The sequence below is a fragment of the Amblyomma americanum genome, chromosome 6 (genome assembly GCF_052857255.1).
Source record: "Amblyomma americanum isolate KBUSLIRL-KWMA chromosome 6, ASM5285725v1, whole genome shotgun sequence".
Taxonomy (NCBI): Eukaryota; Metazoa; Arthropoda; class Arachnida; order Ixodida; family Ixodidae; genus Amblyomma; species Amblyomma americanum.
In genome coordinates, this window is record NC_135502.1 from 82,960,058 (window position 1) to 82,987,109 (window position 27,052).

General features: G+C 50.6%; 1 protein-coding gene across 2 annotated transcripts in view; it reads left to right on the forward strand.

Annotated features, from left to right (window-relative positions):
- LOC144093804 (uncharacterized) overlaps window positions 1-23,874 on the forward strand; it is a 114,903-nt gene extending 91,029 nt beyond the window's left edge. Inside the window, exons 7-8 of one of the 2 annotated variants that reach the window (XM_077627509.1) lie at window positions 484-567; window positions 20,687-23,874. In XM_077627509.1, coding sequence (XP_077483635.1) covers window positions 484-567; window positions 20,687-21,051 — 449 coding nt within the window. In that variant the 3' untranslated portion in view covers window positions 21,052-23,874. The remainder of the gene's footprint in view (window positions 1-483; window positions 568-20,686) is intronic. The other variant, XM_077627510.1, reaches the window with a different exon arrangement.
- The last annotated feature ends 3,178 nt before the right edge of the window (window positions 23,875-27,052 follow it).

A 27,052-nucleotide genomic window follows, 5' to 3' on the forward strand; every position in this document is an offset into this window, starting at 1 on the left:
CCTCACATTATGGTCACTTTCGTGACTGAAATATACGTTCCTGCTAGATGCATGCTCGGCTTCATGATGTGCGCAGACAATAAGTCGTGGGCAGGGCCCTTGATAAAGCGAAAACAAACAGTTTTGTTTTGGGCGGTCGAGCCGTGTGATGGCCGCTGATGTGGTGGTGACACTGTGGTATTATTTGTAAGTATCTATAAAGAAGGCCCAAGGCGTTTATCCTTAATGTAAAAAGGTGAATGAAAAGGCTCTCAGCGCAGCTGTAAGTAACAAGCTGCAGTCTACTAAAGTTACCATTTGCAATTTCGTTCCAAACATAGTCATGTATTCCTTCTCGGAATTTAGTACATAAATCGTTTTATACCCGCAGAAATTGCTGGCGTACGCATACGCAATAGCTCGTTATCAATTAAGCGCTTCCTGAGATGGGTTCGCCCTCCTGATTAAACCTTATTTCCTTCTCCTTTCTCTCTTCTGACGCAGGGGATAAGCCCCACATATGCGAGTACTGCCAAAAGAGGTTCGCCTTGGCCTGTAATCTGCGAGCGCACCTGAAAACCCACGAAGGTAAGGAATAAGGCTCCCGCCCGGGACCACGCGTCTGTCACGCCCGCATCACACGGGTGTCACAGGTCCGTGATGAACGGCTGGCATCTCATCTCCTGTGGGTAGATGGAACGTATACTCCGGCACGTAGGCTGCTACTACTACTACATCGGCCGCCGCCTGATTACTCGTTTCTTTTTAGTGCGGATTTTTTGATATGCTCATTAGAGACTCGTGCGTGGCAAGACATTGCTTTCTTTCTTCTGTGCTTCGGTTTACGGATATGAGCAGCGGCTGCTTTTCTAAAACTCTCGAAAGTGAGCAGCGCATAAGAGCGCGTGAAAAGATAGAAAGGAGAGAATGCTAGCGTATTTGTTAATAGCCGAGGTGCTTTTAAACGATCGCGCCACCAAACGCTTCTATGTTGGGAAATTTCGGATTACGTGGAACACTCACTGCCTCACTACTCTCGGGAGGTATAAAAGCTGACCCCTGGAAAGGGCAACGCTAATGAACCCATTAAGTGCAGCGCTGAATGACTGGCTGTTCGAGTGTATACGAGTTTAAATAAACTTATTTTTGGAATGAAAATCGAGCAAGGCAGCGAAACGAAAAGAAAAACGTTTTCATTTCTATAACAGAAACTCTTAAAACGCACACCAATATATGCTCACAGCTTACTGTTCACCGTTCACGTCTAGTGCCTAAGAAGGTTCCTAAACTAATTGCAGTCACTCGGAAAATATATGTATAACGCGAAAAAGCACGCGGCTTACGTTCGCTTTCTATCACGCAGTTACAGTACAGTTTCGCTAGAGTGTTGACTTCTAACAGTCTAGAAATACGGTGGGGTTCAGCAAGGAAGAAGTATGTATATACACAATAGAGCACTCCTTCGCTTTTCTGGTACAAGCCAGTTTCGATCCTCGATGTGCACGGCCAAGGTCAAGGATCCGCAATTGAGAAGACAGCAGCTAGAAAAAAAACGAGAAAAAAAGAAAAGAAATATAAAGTCGCTCCATGATCCCAGCCGTTTCCGAAGGCGCCCTGTTTTCACGCTTCAACGGCTTCCCATGCAGCTCTGCCGAGGAGCGAGCGAAAGTTGCCTTTTCCATCTTTTTTTTTTTTTTCTGGCTCTGAAGCCTGTCTTGGTATCCGAGCGGTCAGTCGAGGCTCGAGACAACGACCCTTCCACGACTCGGGAAGGTAGTTCACCTGACGTTTTCACCCAGGTTTACGAGCGCTAAGCAAAGGTCGGGCGAACCGAAAAATCAATATAAAGACGCTGAGAAGGGCGCCTATAGTGTACGCAGTCTATCGGAACCGAAAAGAAGGAGGACCCAGGGCCTCGGTGGCGCCGTCGAGGCAAAAGCAAAAGACATAGCACGCCGAGAATGCTTCTGCCCCTTGCCTCGCATTGCCAGGCGGTCGCCCCGGAGACCTACCGCTGACATTTACGGCGGCCCGCCGAGAACTCGGCTTAAAGGGGCCGAGAGCATGCATACATGCTCTGAAGTTACAACGCCTTCGCTTTTGCTTTCTGCGTTCTGGAGGGTCGTCATGAAACGGAGACGAGAAAGTGTAGCGAGGATGTTCCGGGTGTTAAGAGCGTTTTTATTATGCCGCCTTGCTTGCCATTATCGTGGAGGTGCGTTTCTTAAGAGGGCTGACATTCACCGGTCGCCCACATCGTACAGCGTGGGTTGGCCCTGTGGGCTTTCCTGCGACGTCAGACATCGAGCAGGGATGGCATACCTGCAGTGTGGGCTATAGCCTCTGCCCTTCCGGACGCTTGTTTCGCGGAAGCTTGTTGTACATAGATTTTCGGTGCTCTTAGAAAGACGCTTCTCGCGAAAATAATTTTTTTGCCCCGCCAATTGGCATGCTCACGTTACTGTGTTCGTCTTAGTGCCTGCCTCAAAGATTTCATTTATCTGCGTCGATTCGCTTGTCACCGTTTAAAACCCGTATCAGTTCATGAAATAGCGTCATGAAATAGACAATCAGCAAGTCATTGACATTCCCACGCGTTCGTGGAAGAACGCCACCCTTATTAGGTCTTCGCTAAGCGCATTCATTAATTTGCTGTCGCGATACTGACACTCTACTGTCGTTCATTTCCTGTTGGCGTAATACTCCCGTTCTGACCCCTGCTATAACATCCTGGCATTTAACCCGACCGCTTTCCTCCATCCACGTTCGCGTCCCGAACGGACGGCATGCTTTGCCACTAGACACCACGACGGCCGAGCGACGACACAGTTCTCTCAACCGTCTTCGTAGAATCGCGTCGCCCTGGGCAGGACCGACTTGCGGAGAACGGCCACCCGAAATATACAAGGCGCAGTGTCCGCAGGCTTTGAAGGGGTTCGATTGAGGGGGGAGGGTGGGGGGAGATAGCGTCTTGAAAGCGGACATTAATAAACAGAGTCCTGCACTGCCAACCTCATATGCAGCAGCAGCGCGTCGTCGTCCTCACCTATATAGCGCGCGTACACGCCCCTGTCCCATGCCGAAAGAGCGCGTGTGCGCGTCCTCATACGAATATACGCGCGCGTATGTGCGTACACGCATATCAGCCCCTGGAGCGACAGACACCGTGCAACCACCGCCACTTCGCGAACCGCTCGGTTTCCAGCGCGGTCAGAGGCGCGACAGGGCCGTTCCCACCATCGCGCGCTCTCGCAGTGCAAAGCGGTAGTATACAGACCCCAGCTACCGTGCGTCCGTCCGTGCCTCGGAGCGACGCAGAGGCTGCAGCAAAGCGCTCGGCCACGCGACCCGTATCTCGGTTGCTCCCGCCGCCGCCACCGGCCGGCCTACATCCCGATGGACGCGGGCTAAAAGCAAGGGTGGGGCACACACACTGGCATCGCCTTGTCGGACTGCTCGCAGCTGCCTGCCTGCTCGCTCTCCTGCGAGCACCAGATTGCCACCCGATCGGCGTCGCTGAGCCGACGCCAGTTAGCCTCACTTTGGGGCGCATTTCGTCGTTTTTCCTGTCAGTCCCCGAGCGATCGACGCGCCTGCGAGCAGCGGCCGTTTCCTGCAACCGCGGTGGTGCAGTTTTCTCTCCCGTTCTTTCTATCCGTTCTTTTATTCTCGCTAGCGCTTCCATTATTCCCGCCTGTTTCTCCGTCAAATCCGTTTCTCCTTAGCCTTCTCCTGTCTTCTATCTCTCTCTCTCTCTCAGTGTTGCTATCCAGCCGGAGCTAATAACGCAGGTGGACGTGCAAGGCGGTATCTCGTTAAATTAGCCGCGCGATCCGCTTTCCGTGAACTGCGTCGCTTGTTTCTGGCGCGCATATATATAAACGACGGTAAAGAAGCGAGTTTCCGCTTGGGCGGATTTCACGGGTTCGAAGAAACGCGTCAACAAGGCGGTGCGATAGTTAAGCCAGGTGTACAGGATGTATATGCAATGTAATTTGGTGGTGCTGGCAAGATTTCTTGTGCGGAAGGATTAAAAAAAAGAAAAGAAAGACCTCTCAGCACTCGGCATCAAGTGCTGATCACTAACGAACTGATCTTTCCTATCCCCGGTCTTTGCAAAAATAAATCAAAGCTTCGATTGCAATCATTATTAACCAGCATTGCTCGCTGCCTTCTTTATGCACCCGCTTCCTCATATTGGCAGCCCTAATTATAACGTTTGAAAAGGACAGTAAAGAACATGAAAGAAGGAAAATGACAGGTTTGGTTCCACTAATTTCCTGAGGAAAAATTACCTCCCGAGATGTTTCAACGGATTAGTGTGATCACGCCTTGTTCCTTGCTTCTCGTCGGTCATAATGTCCCCGTTTACCTGCGCGTTCTGTCACATGCATGCGCTGAGAGCAATGCGTAAGTAATCAATATCATTACATGAACATCAGTCGCTACCACGAGTTTTGCGGTACGTCCGAGGAAAATATCTCGTGTCGCCACGAGGCTACAGCTTGGTGGTCGTATCCACGAAGAAGATAAGGCCAAACGATTCACGCCTTTTTCGCTTTGGCAACGCCTAATATTCTCCGCTGCGCCCAGCGGAATAAAATTGAGATTCTCGTCCACCGCAAAAGCTCGTTTTCTCCGGAAGCAAGCCATTGCGACTTGGATTCGCTCCAATGGAACTAATTGCTCCAATGTTCGTTTCTCGATTCGCTCCCTCTCTTGCATGAGTGAAAACGGAGAGAACACAGATAAGGAGAGAGGTGGAAAGGATTCTCAAGGATGTGTAGTTATGGGCACCGCATGCTTTTTATCCGTTGTACGTACAGCCAAACTCGCCGATTCTTTGAGCGGTTGTATGGATGTCGGCGCGAAATTCACGTGCCCATCACAGGCACAACTACGCCATTGATTGCGTTCGTGAGCCTGCGTAAAATGTGCACAACATCGAGACTCGAAAACTGTCTCGCCTAATGAACTTGCTTCAGGATGGCTACGTTTCAGGCATGTTGCCACAAGCAAAGTCCAGCTGATCAGGCCGCAGACCATTTTCCTGCGCTTTAAAGTTCGTTTAGGGTTCCAGTGTACCCATTCGACTCGACTACGCCGCTACTTCCTCCCAACACTGCTTTCTAGAACTCCTTTAGTGCCGGCCAACGGATAGACATCGTGCAGCCGTTAGCATATTTCAACCTAACTCAAAGTCCAAAGGAGAAACCTTGAAAAGGCGTAGCACTTACGCAAATCAGTAGATTCAGCTCGGTCATTCAAGCCCGGAGCTTTCACTGCGGGCAAGGAAATTCGCTACCTGCGTTTTCGCCACTCAGGACGCGTGACTCGAGACAGGCAGCACAGCAGTGCCACATTCATTTAAGCCGCGTTGCAACAAACGCGCGTAGGCGCCTTGGCCACTACATCGAGTCCAAGCTTCCCAACCGAGTGTTTACTAAAGCACCAGCAGCGCTGGATTCGAGCCAACAGCTTGGCGCGTGTGTTTCTTCACCAGAGAGCACGCGGGAATATACTACTCGGGGTGTACATACAGTGACCAGCCGCTGTACACAGTTCCCTCGTCCGATCGTTCGCTGGCTATATAGCTCCCGGGCATGGTCGTGATGGCTGGTGTTTGCACATCTATATAGGCAAGCCCGCTCGCTGCGTGGAAACCCAGTCGTACTGAGTGCGTGAGCGAAGTTGTGTGCGTATGTGTGTCTCCTTCTATCTCGCTCCTCCATCGCTGCCGTATAGATGCGGCGCTCAATTACTGGCGAGGGAACGGACGCGACCGCAGTTGTGCGCGCTCAAGCGCGAAAAGAACGGGGGGGGGTGCTGACCATACCGTATAACGCGTCCAAATAGCTGTTCCCCTCTCTCTCTCACTCACTCTCTCCCTCTTTCCGCGCTGTACGACTGCTGCGCGAAGCAACTTCGCAGGTATGGCGTGAGGGACGCCGTCGAGGCAGTCGGCAGCAGTCCTCGCCAGCGTCGCCTTGGGAAAGCGCCGATAACATCGGGGACCCAACCCACGCGAGTGTCTTGCGCGCATAGTAGGGACACCCCGAGAGGATTCCCGGGCGAACTGCGCGCGGCAGCGACAGCGAGCGCGGCGATCGGACGGGCGCGGCACGACGCAATATATGTCTGAGTGGCTGAGTCCCGAGGAGGAAGCGCGCGCGAGGCGAGAGACGAGCGCGGGTGGCTTGTGTGTGCTGTCCGCGTATCGTGTCTAATGAAGGCCTTGAATCGGCGATGAGAAGTCGTTGATAAAAATGACCAGCGGGCTGGCCGACGACAGCCCTGGAAGATTTTTTGAGGCGTCGCAATTCTCCTTTATTTCTTGCTGTTTTTCTGTTCGACGTGTCGTCGCGGCCAATTTGGAATGTCCTCAGCCAGGGAATGAGAAGAATCATATGCGCGGCCATAAACGCAATGCGTGTTCGCTGCAGCTGGCACCGCAGCTGTAACGCCCGCGGTGAGGACCCTCCCAAGGGCGTTTTGCGTCATGGGCACATACTTTACTTCACCCCGGCATGGCGCGAGTTTTTATCTCTCTTGGCCACACCTGGGAGCACAGCGCCACGACTCATGGGGGTGCTGTTAAGGTGACGTCCGTCCTGGAGTATAGCGCGTCGCAAATTGTCCTCCCAGGAATCCGGCCTGCTTCTTGGGGCTTTCTGCTGCCTGGGGCTATCTGTCTGCCGGCCATTTAGCAGGATGACACTTCTGTAATTCCATAGCATTACATACCTCTCCTGCTCTTTCTTTTTTTCAGTTACACTCACTGTCTGACACATTCCGAGAAAAGCAAGTGGAACAGCATATAGCGTCGGTGATATGCCGCTAATTTGTGGTTATCTTTATTGGCTCTGAGCACACAAAACTCGGACACAGAAGGAGCAGCTTACACAATTACTGCCACTGGGAGCGGCAGTCTACGCGTGCGTCTTGGCAAAATCGAGGTCGGGGGTAGATCACGCACAATACGCTCCATAACGTTCATAATAGAAATGTAGGGGAAGTTAACGCAGAAAAAATGCGTAACTGAAGATGTTGGGGATCAGTCATCACCCCCCGAACGCGCACATTTCTTTGTTCATAGACGTACGATAGCAGATGTTGGCGCTCGCATGCACAGAAGGCGGAGGCTGCTCTTCTGCTGATTCGTTGGTCAGCGCATTCTCCCGAAGCATGCGTTATTGCTTGAAGTAAGAGCCAGGTGCGAAGTTTACTGCAAGAAGCAAATGCTTCAGGGATGAACCTGTACTCTCGCAAGCATCAAATAACACAGCTTCTTGTTTCCCGCGTGAAACCGTACTTTTCCATTGAAATTAACGACACTGAACGCATTCCAGGGGACAAGATCTGCTGCTTTGAAAATGCACGGACTCAGAGCTTCGTTGCAACCGCTAATCTCCGAACCCGCCGTGTGCAGTTAAGGGGAAAACTGAGGAGTAAGCAAGCTGTCCTCGGGTCTTGTAAGGTCCCCCTTAAACCATCATTACGTGTCTAACTATAAAGCAAGCAAACGCTTACAGAGCCCATTGGCGATGTTCGCGCGAAGAACCCTCGGAGAATGAAGACGTCCAAGGACCGCAAAGACAGATTTGCGTACTCTTCGCGTATCCGCGTTCGGGGCAGTTATTACGCGAGAGGCCTTCGCACTTTGCTCCTTCTGGCGAATCGGCTCGTATCGTACGCTCCATTTTCCTCGCTCGTCCGCAACAAAGCTATTAGCGGCGCTGCCATCGACAGCGATGCTCGCAGTCGTCGGCGCCCGCTGCCTATAATCACAGAATGCAAACCCTAGCTGCCAGAGCTCGTCGCGCCAATCGGCGACAACGAACATCGCGACACTGTATAATTCAGTCACGAACCAGCAGCAGCAGCCTTTCGTGTTTGCCAGTCATTAGGCTCGCCGTTCTGAGCGAAACACTGCAAAAAGCGAATGGCCGCAGGCCGCAGGCGTAAGGCCACAATACCTGCGAACCCTGTTCGCTGAGAACCCTATAGCTAATATAGCCTACAATACCGCGACGCCTTACGGCGCCCGCGGGTACTACGCATCCATGCGCATTCTCTGGTCGCCGGTGAGACTCGGAGCGATTCTGTGGCTCGCATTAGAGTGGCGCTCGACTTCCTCGTGATGCGGGAAGCTGTGTGGTGCGTTCGAGACGACGGCAGCGCTCCCGCGTGTGCGAGAGGGGACAGTGGGCGGCTAACGGCGTATGCCCAGTGCGCGGGAAGGTGCGCGGTTTTCCTTCGGGTACTATTATCGCGTTTCATTAGCGCCAAGTGTTAATTGCGAGCGCGGCGGCGATGTGTCCTCTATTAGGCGCGGCGTCTTCTTTGCACGCCGAGTGGTCGTGCTTTATAGGGTGGCAGTAAAAAAAAAAACAAAAAAACTCAATTACAACTCGATTGGGGACGCGATAAATGCCTGCATAGAAGTCGGGCTATAACGTATTCGCCGTTACAGCGAAGCTGGGACAGGCACCTTTAGTTGTGATTGCGCGCGTGTGTGCAGCTGTATTTGATATACGTCTCGCCTTGGCGAAGTATGCGGCGTCGCTTCAATGGGCGTTCCTCTAACAGTGCGCTCAGGGGTTAGAAAACAGGTTGGAGAAAAATGGCAGGTTTCAGCGGAACTGACCGCTGGTATTGACAAAACGCGCGAAATTTAAAGGCTGCATGTCCGCATTGCACGTGCACGTTATACCAGGAAGCTTACTGCTGAACGAACGAGCCTTTAAAATGAGGGCTTGTCCTGTAGGAAAGTAGAATTTTGTAGTGAGCCTGTTGGTGTGCAGTTTATACAGGCACGAAAGAAGACGAACCAGTGAAGAGAGCAGTAGTCTGAAGTGAACAGAGAGAGGGTTTATTGACGGGAAAGTCAAAGAGGTTAATTTGCCTGAAAAATAAATATCTGGCCTGTTACTCTGCAGGCCAGATATTTAAGTGAATGATTATGACAAGCTGTAAGAGTTGTTGCGTGAGCGTGAGCGAGTAAGAAAATCTAGCTCAGCACCAAATGTTTGCAAAGCACTAATTTTAGTAAACTTAATAATAATAATAATTGGTTTTTTGGGGAAAGGAAATGGCGCAGTATCTGTCTCATGTATCGTTGGACACCTGAACCGCGCCGTAAGGGAAGGAATAAAGGAGGGACTGAAAGAAGAAAGGAAGAAAGGGGCGCCGTAGTGGAGGGCTCCGGAATAATTTCGACCACCTGGGGATCTTTAACGTGCACTGACATCGCACAGCACACGGGCGCCTTGGCGTTTTTCCTCCATAAAAACGCAGCCGCCGCGGTCGGGTTCGAACCCGGGAACTCCGGATCAGTAGTCGAGCGCCCTAACCACTAAGCCACCGTGGCGGGGCTTAGTAAACTTGCAGTGAGCTATATCAGTATACTGATATATTGAACAATGGCGCAATCGCACAAGCAACGCACTGGAATACGTTTTCGCACTGATACTTCTCTATGGGACATTATATATAGAAGGTCAAGACTGCCTGCTCACGCGGATGTAGGTCTAACATGCAAAAGGTGGGCCACGAAGATTGTTTCGCGGAAGGTCGCGTACGGCAGTGGTCATTAGTTATGTAGGCCAGTTGCTCCTTCATCCTGGCCTGCATTCCACGACGCCGGATGCATGCGCGCTGCCCGCAATGGCCGCGTCTCGCGCATCCGGTGCTGGAGGCGCAATACTTCCGGTGAGCGCGGCGACCAATTGGTGGCACCGACGGTCCGTTCTCCTTTGCAAGAATCAAAAGGTCGACCCCGTATAACGTACCTTGCTTCTTGACTCCGCTGTTATAAATGGTGACATCGAGGGTGCAACGGGCCTACGTTAGTATAGACGAACCTCGATATAACGAAACTGTCTATAACTAAATGTTATAATAAAAGTCTATAACAAATGTGCGACGATTCCCCCTGGAAGCTCAGTCAACACGGGCTATAACGAAGCTTCGTCTATAAGGAAGCAATCGCTGGACACCATCAACCTCGTTATAACGAGGTTCAACTGTATACACATTAATATTTCAATTTCAGTTTTAAATCAATTTACTCAACATCTTGACGATGTTGGGTGCGTCGACAAAAAGCCAGGAAAAGGCTTGACAGGAGTCGACGCACCCTACAATGACTTGACAGCAGCATCAGAATGGCATACAGCGTGTCATATACATTCATAATAGGATCACAACGTGAACATAGAAATAAAATAAAATAAAACGGCATGTAAGCACTCACAAAAAAAAATACAAATAATAAGTACAAATCTCACGATATACTGGACAACAACTACTGCTTTGAGCACGAAGTTGTGGACGTGGTGGACTGTATCTATAAAAATAAAATAATAAAAGAGAGTCCGGAACAAAGTTTGTCTTGTTACCTTAAAGTGGTTTGCAGAGTATATGAAGGGATAACCGGAAAATAGAGGCAAACGACATGATTTACGTGGTCAGAATAGCAAACACGACAGACCGCAATGTGCTTGGTTAGCGTGCGCAGTTGCGTGTAGGTATGTGGGTGTGCGCGAGACCAATGGGCAAGCAACACTTGTTTACGTCGAACCCTGTTGCAATCGGCAACCGCAAGTCCGCAACAAAAAACGCCCGGAGCTAAAATCGCCCCATGCAGCTGTGTGTATTAACATAATTGCTTTTGCTTATTTACGTCAGCTCGAACGTTGAAGCTTGGTGCGTAAACTCGCTCCATAGCTGACAAAAAACGCCTTCGGTATATTTATTCCTTCCTTATTACTCCCGCTGTCATAATTACTTCGATTCTGGCGGTTCCGATAGTCTTCAATTTATTTTGCAACCGGGACGGATTTTACGTTGCGCCAGTGCCAACCCCTTTAACACGCGAAGACTGGACTCTACTCGCTGCCTCACAAGTTTATCGTGTGGAGAAGCTCATTAAGTGCGTCGCAATCGGTAGCAACCCAGGCCGTGCAACTAACTGGAAGTGACGTTCTCCGTTCCTTAACCAACGAACTTTGCGAGCCTGCTATGCGGTGCAGCGCCAGTGACGAAACAAGCACGCAAGAGGTCACACAATGCACAACCCGAAATAATGCGTTGTCGCATCAATCCTTCGCATTATTTGCGTTTTATTTACTTTGTGTACGAGCTGTTTTTTTTTTTTCGTTTGACAAGGTGAATGCTTTGAACTCGCTGTGGTGACTCAGTGGCTATGGCGATCTGCATGCAGCTGGACACGAGATAGATGATTGAATCCAATTCACGGCTGTCCTATTTCAGTAGAAACAATGCAAAGATGGCCGTTTGCTGTGCGATACAAATGTATGTTATACAATTCGACATATAGTCGAAATTAAACCGCAGCCTTCCGCTACGGCGACACTTTTCCCCTCTTTTCCCCACCACCTTCCTTCACTGTGCGGTTCGGGTGTTATCCCTTAGTGAGGCAGTTCCTCAACCTGACCTTTCCTCGTAAATATTAATGCGAAAGCATTGATCATCCCATTACGAGAAAAGCCGGCGGTGGACGCGTGTATTTGTGTGTATACGCGGATGGTACAGAAAACCCGAGCGATGGCCAGAAAAAGAAAAATCCAATGACGTCATCAAGCGGCCGTACGACGCGCACAAGAAGTCGCGCATCGCCACTTGAGACAATCCTACACATGTCGTTCGTCTATATATACCCCGTCCTCCATGTGGCGCCAGTTTTTCCGACATTCATGCCAAAATTGTAGTAGTAGTAGTAGTAGTAGTAGTAGTAGTAGTAGTAGTAGTAGTAGTAGTAGTAAGTGGTCTTTATGAAAATAATAATAAAAAGGAAGGAAAAGATTTTTTCTAGCTCCGGCATCTGCCGTCGATAGTGGAACATCCGCACTGGGGCAGCGGAAATAAAGGATAGCAGGCAGAATGGAGAAATGAAATGAAAGAGGTGAAGGTACGGAACCGTTTCTCGTACAGCGTTTCACGTGGTGCCATACGATTTCTCGTTTCATATAGCTTACATGTGCTAGTTAAGCTGGAAGCTAGCATTCGACAGGGATTCGTGCCGGTGAGAGACGCACCTTCAATTGCATGCCTTCCCAGACTTTTGCACGTACGAAGTATGCATATTCATGCCTCATGGTCACTGTGCAGCGTAGCATGACTCAACACTTTAATGCTTTCCCATTCTCACAAGTAAGCTCTCTTAAGTGTCTCTGCACCATCGCCGATTCTACGTCCTGTTTTAGTAATTCATACAACTTTATCTCACTTCAACTGCTTCTAGCCACCTCCCACCTCCTTGCCGAGCAACTCGAGACAATGGCGACCAACCGAAGCGAGCGCGAACACGAACGGCCGTCGTCCCCATCGGAACCGGCGCGGTCGCACGAAGACCGGCCCGAGACCGTAACCCCACCCGTTTCCAGCAGCTATAAAAAGCGGGACAGGATGTCTCTCTCGCGGGCGACGACGATTGATAAGAGGCACGCAAAAAGGAGGGGAAGCAGCGAGCAGAAGCTGGTTGCCACGGTCCGTGCGAGGAACCGTGCATAGATAGGCCCGAAAGTAGGCCATAAATACGTCCTCCGCGGCACACGTCTTCGGCCCGCGCCGGTCAGTTCACGCACCAGGAGCTCCGCGCTGCCGTCATCCCGCGGGCGACCGCGTCCGCGCGGACACGCCCATCTTAGGTATAGGCCGAGTGCCACCGCCGTTTGCGCGCTCGGCCTCTCGCCACAGCGTTCCAGCAGAGGAACAGTCACTACTTCGTGCGCGGTCCGTGAGCTTGAGGAGTACATGTAGGAGTGAGGCCAACAGTCTCGGGGAGAGGGAAATGGAGATGGAAAGAGAGAGATGCCGGTGATCGATCACATTTCGTAAGAAAGACTCTATCAGAGCTTCTGCGCGCTGCGCTGCTCACCTCCGAATCTCAGCGTGCTTGCTGGCTCGCGTTCACCGATTCCCCCGCGTGCATAGTATACCTACCGGCGACTTCTTAATGCCGAGCTCCCGCAGAGCTTCACGAAAATGACTCTCGAGCGACGTGGTCGGCACGCGGCCGCACGATTGCTCCGCCGCCATCGCTATGCAGCATGCAGTTGCGGAGTTGGTGTAGTGCTCTTCCCGGAGAGTATAGCTAGACCAGGGCCGTTTTTGTCTGCGTGGGAAATGGGAAGCGATGATCCTTCACGGCCGAGTCTCGCCTGGTGTGCGAGGTAATCGTTTTCTCGCCGAGCGGTCTTTTCGGGATCCGCCCTCCCCCATCTTTCTCACTGTCCACAACCTTCCGTGGGGGCTTTGTTTTAAAGCGATGGCTCGTGGAAATAACCAGTTAGCGCGTTTCGGCCGTCTCCCGCTTTGCCTGTTTGTGAACAGGAGTAGCGATTTAGTCTTCAGCGAGTAGCCGTTTCGAGGATCTTTTTTTGAGAGCGCTGCGAAGTTTTTGTTATGAAGTCACGCCTTCGGCAATATTTAAATGGGGCTATGGAAGGGTTCGAGGATCACGCTCCCGGCGTCCTTTGAAGCTGCAGGAACATTATTCTTCACGCTGCAGCTGCTGCGAGAAACATGTTGGGAAAAAAGCACATATCTTCCCAGCGTCCCACACAAGACTTTACGTGAATCACATAAAGTCGTGCTTGGGAAGCTCGATAATGCGAGGTAAGTACCAAGCGTCTTACACCGGAATAATAAGATAGCTTTGAAAAAGGCAAATGTGAATGAGCAAGCGGCCTTGACCGTGAAGGCAACAGGGTCAGTCACAGGCTCGGTTCCTTCAGAGCCCCGCCAAAGCGCATCGCACCGCAAATCTGTCCAACCTCCCCATAGCGCGCTCTCACAAAGGGCCGACTTCGCCGCCGCCGCTACAGCGAACGAAAACACCACTGCGAAGAGCAAAAACCGAGATAGAAACAAACTCGTCCTCCCCTCCTGGGCAGGAAACACAGGAAAGCGCTTTTGCTCGCCGCCCGGCTAATTGCCGCGCGGAGCGATCGACAACCCGTTCGGCCTGGCCGTCATTTGTTTCCCGCTCACACACACGCGAAGCGCCCAAGGCGGCGCCGCGAGTTCAAGACTCCATTCGCGGTTCTCTCCCGCGTTGTGCCTGCGAAGAAGAGCAGCCCTTTTAGTGCCGGCCCCACCGAAGAAAGCGGCGAGCGGCTAAGGGCCCGTTTGTGCTACGCCACTAAAACCGCACCGTCGGCGTCCACCGCGACACAGAGCTCGACTTCGATCCTGCCTCGAGACAAGCGCTTGCTTCTTCCAGCACGGGGCTAGTGGCCACTTCTTTTTCCGTCTTGCGACTGAATCTGCCGCACTGGTAAGACACCGTCATTTCGGAAACGAAGCGAGCCATTTGTATTCCGTGTGTTGGGGGAAGGGGGGCGCCACTCACCATCCCTGCTGAGACGGTGCTATACACCTCTGTCTCTCTCTCTCTCTCTCTCCATACGCGCATATAGAGTGCGTACTGCAACCCTCCGCCCAGTATATGCAGGCGCGTACACTTTGTGAACTGCGGTCGCACCGGCTTCGAACGCGATAACGAGGGGCAGACGGAAGATGTGGGAAAGGGAAGGAAGCTTGCACTTACTCCCCGCTGACCGCTGTTGGCATCGGCTTTCGTACAGCGAAATTTGCATCTGCGCCGCGCGCCTCTTTGTCTTCTGGTTTTTCCGGCCCGACTGCATGCGAAGCTTGTTGGCGCGTCGTCCCACTCGAGCAGCCGGCCTGCAGTGAGCTCTTACGACACGCAACCCGAGCGGCCATCACAGCCCTAACGGTAGACAAATGCCATTCGTTATGGCGGTGGCCGACTCGGCTGTCTTCGTTCGCCGGAGCTCGGATTGCACCTGAACGGCCCTAGATATGCGGCGTTCGATGACGATATTACTGCCCCCTATTTCGTCATTCTGTCGCTGCTGCTGTTGTCCTTGGTAGCAGTGCGGTGGTCACTATGGGGTTCGAAGTTGATACGAAAAAGAAAAAAAAAACTTCCAGGCGCAACTGGTTGGTCTTGGGTTGATTGTACTAATGGATCGGTGTTGAACAAGCCTCCCGGAAGGCCATTACTTCTCGAGTTTTAGAACCACAGCGCAGCAGTGAGATTAGGAAGCAGAAATTAAATCGGCGGACTCGAGAGTAACTTCATCATCAAAGATTAGGATGAATACGAAACCAGAGGGCAATTTATAATTCTTCCGCACTCATTTCTCGATATCTACAGGAACCCACCAGCACATCTGATTATTTATTGCAGGTCCTCAGATCTATGGTCCGTTCCTCTCATGCAGTGCAATATTTTAGCAAGGCCAGTGCCTTCGGAGCCTGTCTTGATAGGCTGAGCCTGTTTGCAAGCCCTCGCCAAGCGACTCTGGTCTCATAGTACGTATCGCTCATGCTGAATATTATATAATAAGGCGCAAGGTGCAGCCTTTTTACTAATAATTTGCAAACTATGCAGACGCTTACATATAATAAGCAGCAGCAGTCTGCCTTTGTTTGCTATACTCCCTTCTTCACGATTTCGAAGTACAAGTACAGTCGTGAGCAATATTAGAGGGAACAAAGTATACGTATTCATTTATTGATTGCTCCGTAATTACGTGTGACAAGCACAGTTTAATACGATAGGATTGGAGTTGTCGTCATGTAACAAATAACATTTCATAAAAGGCAAAGACATATTTTCAGTAACAGCTTTCAAATACACGAACACGACTGTTTCGCTTAGCCGGTACTAAACGCTAGAAGGCTCGCTTTTCGGCGCTGTCTTACCTTTGGACTCGTCTGTACGGGGTATTTTTTGCGTTTGTTTTATCCTGCTGGCTGCAGGTCGTTAATTGTGCAGGAACGGATACACTGTGGCAACGAAGCGCGACGGAAAAATCGCCCTGCACAACAACTTCTACTGTCGCCGTACCTCTCCACGATCGCATGCGTCGTGCCTGCACGTAACTTACGGGTTCTACATCGCCCTTATCTTCTAAATTTACGATTAACGCCTCATCGGGGCCTTTAAAGCTCAACCTCATCCGCTATCTCTCCTCATCCTCCTCCCCCTCGAAGATAGAGTCGTCTCCACGCTGAGAACGGGAAGAAGAAGAAGAAGAATCGAGAGACACACACAGCCACGTTCACCATTTCGCGCTTGTCTCCGCATCGCATCGCCGGTGAATCCATGCACGTTTCCCTCCGCGTGAGCGCGCGACTGCAAATCGCTGCAGACGACGGCGTATAGGAAGGGCGCATAAGAACGCCTTACTAAGCGATAAGGCACGCAGCCTGGCCGGCGGGCCGCGCAAGGCGGGCGCGCGCGCGGATTACAAATTGAGAGGGCGTGCGTGTACTGCAGCTCGTCTAGAGAGAGCGCGAACGACACACGCGACCGACGATGGGGAGGGGAAGGGATCGCGCGTCGTGAACTACAGCGGGACACAAAAGGGCGCACTGCCAAAGGCTGTGCGTGCGGGCACGCGTCCGTATATACAGTGGTGGCACTCGGGGCCTCGAACGATGCAGCGGCGGCGGGCCTCAGCTAGCAACAGGACGGCGGAATGCCTCTCCTCTTGTATTTTTTTTTTGCTTTCCTCCCATTCCCTCTCTATCCTCAAGTCTCTCCGTCTTTTGTTCGCATGTTTATTTTTTCGAGCCATTTTCTCGTCTTGCCCCGCCATTTGGCCGTGGGTGTAACCGTCGCCGCAACCGCTGTAGAGAAGCGTGCCGTACCGTGGTCGAGCGAGCGAGAACGCACGCGCCCGACTCGGCGGCGCGCGACACTCCCTAGCACGCCCTGTCAGAAAGCGCGCGCGCTCTCGCGAGGATTGAGAAAAACGCGAACGCGAAACGCACGCGCCCCGTCGGGCTGCGCTTGCGCACGCGCGCCGCCGGTACCGCGCCTTTCCCTCCCCCCCGGCCGTGTTGTGCACCACACTGCGTACATTATTCCCCGCTGTTGCTGCTCTCCTTTGCAGTGGGTCTTTGTTTCGTTCTCTTTGTTAACCTTGTGCTTCCTTTGGGATGACTCGACCCTCCTCATCATCTTTTTCTGCCCCGAGTGACTCCCTCCCCCTCAGTGGATGAGGCTGAGCTCATCAGGGGTCGTGCAATGCTCCTGCGGGACAGACGAGGCGCAAGAGGCACGTTTGTTCGCTTTCAGCGACGCCCTCTGTGACACACCAAAGAAACCACGCCGGAGAGGTCGCCCTCCCGTGCTGCACCTAGGCGGATTTAAATGCCAAGAAGATCGTGCATGTTTACGTTCTTTTGCTCCCACTCGGGTCAGCTTTTGTTTTTATGTCGTAATTTGACTCTGCTTATCCTCCAATGTACGTGGCAATCCGACGGCACAACTGGAATGTGGAATGGGCGACCGCCTACTGTGTCGAGTTTCCCGGATAACTATTTCAATGTAGTGCTGAATTAAAAATTATCAGGCACGCACTTTGTTAAGGCAGAATATGAGAGAAGAGCTGAGCGGCCTATTCACGTGACTTCCCGGGCGCCATTTTGTTGTACAGCGCATAGCTCCAGCGGTGCAGGCCTTAGGAGGTGAAAATTAGAAATGCTGCCTCGGAACACGCTTCATGTACAACAATATGGTGGCCACTGTGACGTCCGTAAATACTCCCTATTGTATACCATGTGATACGCCAAATATGCGAAGAAATATCCGGACGAGGGCAGCATTGATCTATACCAGCGCACAGATGTCCATGAAACCTTGAAACCCGAGTAATCTTGTTGTGTGTTTACGATTACTGCGTCCACCCGTGCTTCGGGAATTTAGCATCGAGTTATGCGCCAAATATGTTCTCGAAGACCATGCGCGGAATCTGTAGTCTGATAGGTTATGACCCTTATCTCAAGAGCACGCCCACCGACAGGCGCCCCTTAAACTCCGGCAAAGGCGGCTGGCACGCAAGTTTCCGGTTCCGTCATTTCCATTCGCCTTGCGCAGCGAGTTGAATCCTGCACGTTTTAACTACTTTCTCTTTACGACTTTCCGCGTGCACACGCTTTATTTTTACTCCCCCTCTTTCTATCCACGGCGAAGTCACGCTGGTTTGCTCCGAGTGTCTGCGAAGAAAGCTCCGGGGGCGGTCGATTGCACACGTGGAAAATGCGTGGGTGTTGGTCGCCGTCCGTCGCCGCAGATGCGCTGCTGCATCGCATCCCAGGGCGCTTCCTACTCTGCGCTCTTTGAGTCGTTGCTCTTCTTCAAGACATCTTTGTGCGCTAAGCGCGGTTGTGGGGGGGGGGGGGGGGGGGGGGGAGGCAGGGGGGAGGGTGGGGGTGTTGCGCGTGGCTGCGGCGTGGTTAATGGTTGGGCTTCTGCGCGGTAACGCACGAGCATACGCCCAAGCCGTCGTCGCGGTCCTGTCCTTACGGTGTATGCGTCTGTGGCTTTCTCTTTTATCTTCGCTGCGTGTGTGTGTGCATACTGTGCACATGTGAGCGCTCAGCGAAGAAACGTGATTTCGAAACAGCGCAAACGCCCCTGCGTTCTTGTAAAAGAGGGCGCGCGCGCGCTCATCTTCACTGCCGCCACGCTCTCGTCTTGCGGGGTGTATACCGTAAACGCATACACGGAGCTGGTTTTTCGTTCTCTTGCCATATACCGAGAACTACTTCGAACGCTCGCTTTGAACCAATCTCAGATGCTTGAGAGCATCACGTCTTTGTTACGTGTTATGACTATGCAAATATGATGCTTGCGGATAATGTCACTGTACGTATTTACGATATTGAATTAATAGACTGAGAAGGCTCCTATAAACCGCACTATACGCTTTTGAATCTTAAAGCGCATTCCACTCGTTACATTGCCCTATGTCTCTCTAAGCTTAAGTTTTGGAATATATACGTAACAGTGAACAGGGGTCTTTAATTTAAAGTCCACAAGTGAAATAGAACTGTAAAAAGGGAGCAATTACTCAATGGCATCCACTGAAGCGCGGCCATAGAACTGTTGAAAAATGACTGCGGAAGCCGCAGAGGAAATTGCGCTATGTGAACGAAACAGCGCGCAGGTGGACGCGAAATATATAGCTTATTATCCTCGCACTGAAAGAAGAGAGCGGTAGTTTAATGGCTAGGCCCTGCGCAAAGGAGATTTCTGATTCGCCGCGGTGTTAACGGGTATGAATGAACCCAGCGTGCGATAGTTGAGAAGATTCGCCTAACTCACGACTCCTACTAACGCGCAGGAAGTATCAAGCGCTAACTGGAACCTACGGCTACTACTGTACTAGTGAGAAACAAAAAATGCGCACGCCGGTACAGCTTTATCGCATCAGAAGCTCCTCGCCGAGCGGCAATTAATTTTCATAATAAAGCTTAATTATCATATTCGTGCCTTCGGCGCGTATCTCCCTGAGTGGCACAGTTAACTGCGTTTGACGGAGCCCCGCCGGTAATGGCGCTGTTGCAAGATGACCAGTTAGAAGCCATTAGACGGCGCATACTGGTTCCTGTGGGAAACGAATGGGCACCTGGGAAGCTATTCACGCGGTTACCTTGACCGATGGTTACTTTAGTTACGGCCGCCTCTCGTAGATTGCAGATTTCACGATGTTATCGCCACTGGCCTGGTTCGACGTCATTCATTGTCTGTGGCACGTTCACATGCGCCTGTCTTTTAGTTTGGCCCTTTAGAAACTCGGGAAGTTTTGCTTTGGTTTTCGTGTGACGTTGACCGAAGACTTAGCGCTTAATGCGCACTCAGTACGAACGCAACAAAGGTGTTAAACGACTCAGCAGGCTGAAAAAAAAAAGGTGAACTGATAAGAAGTACGTCGCAGCTGCCGTGCTTTCAATCCCATTTTCGAGTCTGGGCAACCGCTGAGGGAACTGAACTGTGTATTGCTCGCCTTTTGAAAAATACTTTGCCTGCGGCTAAAGAGGCGTTTCATCATTCTTACGCGTTTTCACACGTTCCAAGTTCCCGAAAAAACTACCTGCGCTGAAGAAATTCACTTTGTTCGTTTATATCATGAACCTTCGGTTCAATGAGTCTTTTGAAATAGATATCTTGTGACTTTCTATATTGATAATTTTGTGCACATTAAAAAGTTCGGAGTCGTAGAAGGCAATATACAGACCTTCAGTACGAGGTGCATATAACACCATCAGTGTTGCTATTGCACATGAAAATTAATTAAAAATTATCTAACAATTAAGTATGCCATTTTGTCGCATTTGCATCACTGTACGTAGCAATAGCCCCTCACTCTTGCAGCATAAAAAAAAAAGGGGCGCATATTTACTTCGCGTTTAGATGTGTTTATTTGTACATAAAATCCTTGCAAACAAGTGAATGATCTGGAGTGTTTTCCAGACGCCCGTTTACAGCATGCTCGCATATATAAAAACAAACATCACTTGAGTAGCACGATCGCATCGAGTCTGTTTGTTCCTACCTCAAAAGAATATCATTCACATTCCTGCTTGTTGATAAATCTGGCAATCCTGTAATCACAATGCCGCAACGCTCTTTGTGTCTCGAGAGCGTGCTGTGCATGTCCGCCAAGAAACCACTTAAACTTTCTGTTCTAGTCAACTTCGTTGAGATGCCCGAAAGCGGAGCACAACTTTGTGTAGCTAGAACTCCCTGTTTGTTACAGATCACTGCCGCCCCGATCGCTGACATCACCAGCCCATATTCAAAGAATCTGTAGTTAAATGATGTCGTCTTTCTTTTCTTGTTTCCTCCTTCCTCCTTCAGGCGAGCACCAGGAGAAGTGCGCGGGTTGCGGCAAGTCCTACTCGACCAGTGGCGGGCGCCTGCTGAGCCGTGGCTACTGTCCGGCCTGCCTGGGGACGCTCGCAGGCAACGGGCTGTCTTCCAAGACGGGCCACTACGAGTCGGAGCCGCCCAAGTCTCCGACGCTCGACTCCAACGAGGACAGCAAGGGCAGTTCGCGTTCCAACCCGGACCTGGCCGTGTCGCCGACCACGCCCCCTCCGCGGCTTCTCTTCGGCGTCCTGGACCAGATGATGATGCGCTACCGGCAGTCGGCGCAGGCCTTCCTGCCGCCTTCCCTGTCGACCATGAAGTTTCTCGAGGGCGCATCCATGCTCACGCCCTGACGACACGCCTCGGACCCGGCGGTGCGGACCCGACACGTGGGGGACTCTTGTGTGCGCGTGCCTTGAAAGTCTGCTCGGCTGCGGTTGGTCCTCGAAGGCTGAGGAGAGGATGCAAGATGGCGTGATCTCAGACATTTTCCAAGTGCGCTGTGCGGGCTGGCGCCATCGTACCGTTATGAACCGACGAACTGGGACGGTTTTGGTGTCGAGTTTGTATTGTACATATCTCCTTCGGAGTGGAGCTGGCATCATTGATCGTGCTGCCGGTAGTATAAAAACTGAGCAATTCGGTAAAATCAACTTGAAATGGCGGCGGAGTCTCGCGTCTGATTAACACAAAGTGAGCTCATGCAAGACGAAGCTTACAAAGAGCCAAGTGTTTATTTGTACACAGGTACGCACCTTATTTTTGTAGCGTATAGCGTTCGTCTCGAAGTACGAGGTTGTGTGAGGGGTATAACTGAAGGACCGGTAGAACCGAGCCGTGAAAAACGTACTTTTACTAGCGTTTTATATTTTAACAAAATATTTTATGACAGGCCTTAAAATTGAACGAAGACACGAAATGCGGTCCTCCGATCTTGGATATTTGCATTATTTCTATGCCTTCGGCGTACAGCGCCGCTCAACTGGTGAAACAGGCTTTCGGTGTTGAGCATTCCCGGTGGCAGTGTAACATAAACCAGAGATGATAAAGCCTTATGTTGAGCTAAGTGCTCCGTTCGCCAGTGCGCTTTTAGCTCCACTCCAAGGCAGACTGCCGATGACCAGTGCGCTGCACAGCTTTGCAGTACGCGCTGCTTAGCAAAGCAGTGAGTTGCTTTCGCTTTTGTACTGCAAATAACAAAGTACAAATGCGAAGCCATTTCATTTAGACCAATGAAATCCCTACAGTTAATAAGACAACATTATGGATGGTAATTTCGGTCGTGAGAGCAATAGGAAATTCTTTGCGTCGGTTCTGACTGTAGAAATGACCGGTGTCTTGAGATGTGACTTGCCATTGTATAAAGTTTCCAAGCTTTCTCCGGTGCCTTATATTTGTATAATGTTAGCTGTCCAGAACTGCATGTGTCAATGTTTTACCCGTCGGTGCTTTACTCTGCGCCTTACGCATGCAAATACTACCTAACTTGTACAATCGTACTCTGCCTGTTGTTGTACATTGAATGTGCCACTGATCACATGTTGTGGTTCAAGCCTAGCAGCGTTTGTACGCAGAACAAGGAAGTTTTCTCAAGAACAAACATGTGCAGCCAGTCAGCCTGAGCTCTTTCTTTTAGCTATTAACATGAATGACATGGCGGAAAGAAACGGAGAAAACGGTAAATGCCTTAGCGCGAGTATGCTTGATGCCTTTTCACTACAATGCCTTACATTTCCTGTATTTATTGCGAGCAAAGTCTTCTTTGCTTAGAGGCCATGTTCGGCGTTTGTTTTAAAAGAAAAATAAATATAATGGAAGGGCGAACTAACTACACTTCAAAGAGGCATTGATGGGACGTCTGGCTTGCACACTTTTTTTTTTTTGGTGCATTAAGTTCAGGTGCGAAAAATCCGCACGGGGCTGCATATTTCACGAGAATTCAGCGACAGTGCCAATGCCTTATCGCGCTCTCGACGGCGCTATGTTCACAACGTGCCTTTTGCTGGGAAGCGCGCCACGCAGTTATATCTCTCCGCAATAGCACTTTTTATACATCCCAACTGTACACGTGTTGACAATTCCTACATGCAGAGCTCCTGTGATACGCCCTGTCACCTAGTTGCCCTACTGCATGCTCTGTGAACACGTGTGAATTGTGGGAGAAATGCGCGAATCGCGGTGACTGTTGAACACGCATAGATGCAGCGCCGGCCAGCCGCTGTTTTTGTAGCGGCATCGACAGGTGCGACAGCAGGTGTCCGCAGAGTGAGTCTGAATGTTTTCGAGGCAGACATGTTCCGAATATCTGTGCCTTACTTGCTTACGACGTGCCTTATTTAATGTTTCCTTTCAGGAACTTACGCCGTTCACTGAAATAGTGTAATATAGATTTCCTAAGAAATCACCACAAAGAGGTATTGACAAAAGGCGCTGCAAGAGAAGAATGCTCTCGCATACATGCAGTCTTGTGTAAAGTTTCCAAGAACTAAAATTTGCATATAGATCGCGTAGTCGGATTTTTTGAGCACCTCGGGCACTTAAAACACACCAGAAGGGTGCGGAAAAAAGCCTCGACAATTTCGAGCATGTACAGTACGATCAGATCTGCAGTGTGCGGCGCAGTAGCGGCTCTCGCAGCCTGCGATCTTCAGATAATGACGGTGGCTACGCAGAGACGCCAATTAGCAGCGCTTTGAATTCTGTGCTGTAGGACCTGCGGTCTTCATGCGTCCGCATAACGATCTCTCATCACCTCAAATATGCCTCGAGCCATGCGCTGCGTTCCGAATGTCACTGAGTTTGTTGAGAGAGAACATGCGGCTCGGCAAAAGTACTCTCTACCATATGTTGGGTCTTCGTTATTAGTAATAAATGCGGAGCAAAGTGCCTTTATGTCAACCTCAGAACGCGAATGAAATAATACGAAAAGCACTGTATGGAGCGGCGAGCGCCCTGCCATGCGCCTGTTTTGTACGCTGTACCGGCTGTTATGTGTAGAAAATGTGTGCGTGCTTCAAGTCCCGCGTGAGGCCTTTCAGCGTTCAGCGGTGTGCATAGCTCAAAAGCGGAGATCGAAGAAGTTGTTTACGATTATCTAGTCTATTCACCTATGTGCCTTGTCTTCCTGTTGCATTGTATTTAGTACTTTTGGGATGGAAATAAACGTCGACAGAGTCAAAACATAACACTCATTTGTGCCCTGTCTTAAGCACTTGAAAAACCTGTTTTAATAGGTGCTTTCGTTTCACATTAACTGCACTGAAATGTTGCGAAACAAAGTACGTTTATAAAAACTCGACGTAATCCTGTGCTAAAAATTGACATTAATGGAAACTGATATGCGGCACCTATTGTGGAGCTGCATTCAGACTTCCAACGGCAGTCTCCAATCCCCGGCAGTCTGGCTTGCGCTCGTACCCGGATTCACAATTCCACTTGTGGATTAGGAATAATGCCTTGATTCACACCTTATGCACTTATATGCACTAAACTGGTCTGGGCGCCTACCTCTGATCGCTTCAGTTTCTTTCAGCTGACTCGCTCTTCGATGCCTTTGTAACCTCTTACTCGTACCTCAGTTACGCTTTGTGGCGTACACCGTAAAAAGAGACGCGTGTGCTCGCTGGTAGCTGACGCAGCCAAGCAGGTGGCACTTTGTACTTTACTAGGCGAATTAGCTCGTGCAAATGAGCCCTGTGTCAGGCGTTACAACACCCCAAGAACGCCGTAGCTGTTCAGCCCGCCGCTAGATTACTGCGGCTTAGAACCTTTAGATTACTGCGGCTTAGAACTTAGTTACATGGACATAGCGATTCTCGGTCCGCAAATGACGTCGTTATGCTTTCTCTCATACCACGTCAATGAAAAACTCTTTGCAAAGATTTTAGCGCCGGGATTTTTTCATTTCCGAAACATTACGGACAGCAGGACGAAAAAAAGGAATATTAGTGTTTCAAACTTTTCTCTCGGAGAACAATGCAGCTGCAGCCCACACACGGAAAAAAGAGCCGCCGCGGTGGCTGAGTGGTTATGGCGCTCGGCTGCTGGCCCGAAAGACGCGGGCTCGATCCCGGCGGCAGCGGTCGAATTTTGATAGAGGCGAAATTCTAGAGGCCCGTGTGTACTGTGCGATGTCAGTGCACGTTAAAGAACCCCAGGTGGACGAAATTTCCGGAGCCCTTCACTACGGCGTCTCTCATAGCCTGAGTCGCTTTGGGACGCTAAACCCCCTTAAATCAAACCAAACCAAGCACGTAAAAAAGGTAAGTATATAAGAGTTAAGTTTTCTTCTGAGCCTACACCATGATCCTGTTTCATCTGTATCGCTGCTAGAGCGCCTCAAGTCCATCCTACAGTAATAAATCAAAAGCAGGACACATTGCCTCAATGTACGGGCCCGAGCCCAACTATGGCCTGCAGCTTCAAGCACGGCTCAGCTAAGGCCCGGTGATCGAAACAGCGCACTTTCCATCCCGGCACGGCCAAGCTCGTGCACTTGGTATAGAAATCACCTTCGATGTCAAATATTACTTCCAAGAACATGAATCAGCTTAAAGCAAGAAGGTGTTTTCATATCCTGCACTAAACGAAAAAAGCAAACAAACGAAGGAACGCTTCAGCTTCAGGAAGGAACGCTTGACACAAGGCTGCGATTCATCATCATCATCATCGGTCTCACAAGGCCCACTGCAGGGCAAAGGCCTCGCCCATGTCTCTCCAACTAACCCTGTCCTGTGCCTGTTGCGGCCACCCGATCCCAGAAAACTTCTTAAACTCATCCGTCTACCTAACTTTCTGGCCTTCTCTCTCAATCAAGTCCGTTACCATTAAGGGCCATTGGTTATCTTGCCTTCGCATTGCATGCCCTGCCCAAGCCCATTTCTTCCTGTTCATTTCGACTACGATGTCATTAACCCGAGTTTGTTCCCTCACCCACTCTGTCCGCTTCCGGTCTCTTAACGTTACACCTATCATTTTCTTTTACATAGCTCGCTGCGCTGGCCTTAACACAAGCTGAACCCTTATCGTTAGCCTCCACGTTTCTGCCTCATAGGGAAGTACCGGTGAGATACAGCTCTTATATAGTTTTCTCTTTAGGGATATTCGTAAAGTGCCATTTATGATCTGGGAGAACCTGCCAAATACGCTCCACCACATTCTTAATTCTTCTTGTAAATTCGCTCTAGTGATTCGGATCTGCGTTCGCTGCCTGCCCTAACTAGACGCATTCCCTTTCCACTTCCAGCACCTCGCTACTAATTGTAAAGTGCTGTTCACTTCGAGACTGCTGAATATTACTTTAGTTATCTGCATATTAAATTTTAGACCCACCGTTCTGCGGTACATATCTAGCTCATTAATCATGCTTTGTAGTTCATCTCCTGAGTGACTTAGCAAGGCGATATCATCAGCGAATCGCAGGTTACTAAGGCATTTTTCATTTACTCTTATCCCCATCTGTTCTCACTCCAAGCCTCTGGATACCTCTTGTAAACAGACACGACCTCGCATTGGCGAGACCACGTCTCCATGGAGGACCATGGAGAACTATGGTAGCTGTGCAGCCGTTGTAGATATTTTTCAGTATTTTTAAATGAGGCTCTTCTGCACCCTGTTTCCGCAATTCCTGCATGTTGACATTCAACAGGTACTGAAGCTTGCATACTGTGAGAATCCAATAGGAAAGTGTTTATTTGGTGCCCGAAAAGCGCACAGGCTTTTGGAAAGAATAACTGAACAAACTTTAATGTCTTGAATTCCAGCCCTCTCTCTCAAGTGATCTTTTCGTGTGAGCCACTGAGAGCAAGCAGGCGGAGGGTGGCTCGTAAACGAAACGAGGCGTACGCGTACTAACACCGAGGAAGACCTACCGGAGTGGTAGCACTGGACACGGAGAAAGATCGGCATCGCTAAGGTGATTCGAACTTGAACATCCGGACGCGGTCGCCGCCGCCCAAGAGCCACAAGGCATGCGCCGCATTTGCTTTAAAAGAAAGGTCCGCCGATGCCATATGGTCGTCTTGCCGGCGTCATGCTCAGGTGTACACGCCGGGGACTGACCAAAGCTACAGCTGCTGCGCACTGTTCCTTATCTCTCCGGGGCTCCGGGAAGAGGCAGAAGAGGCGAATGACGCGCCTTAAGGAAAGCGAAATGAATGAGAAAGAAGAAAGCCATAGCCTGTACTGCGCCGGGCGACGCAAGAATCGCGGAGGTATATACCTTCCCCATCGTGTCCTCCTTAAGCGAGGCGAACCCGCAGCTTGAAGCCACGGGTGACCACCGCCGCCACCACCGGCGCTACTTGGTATTCCCGGCAAAGAGTGTCAGATGCGGCCATTAAAAAGGGCCGGCTT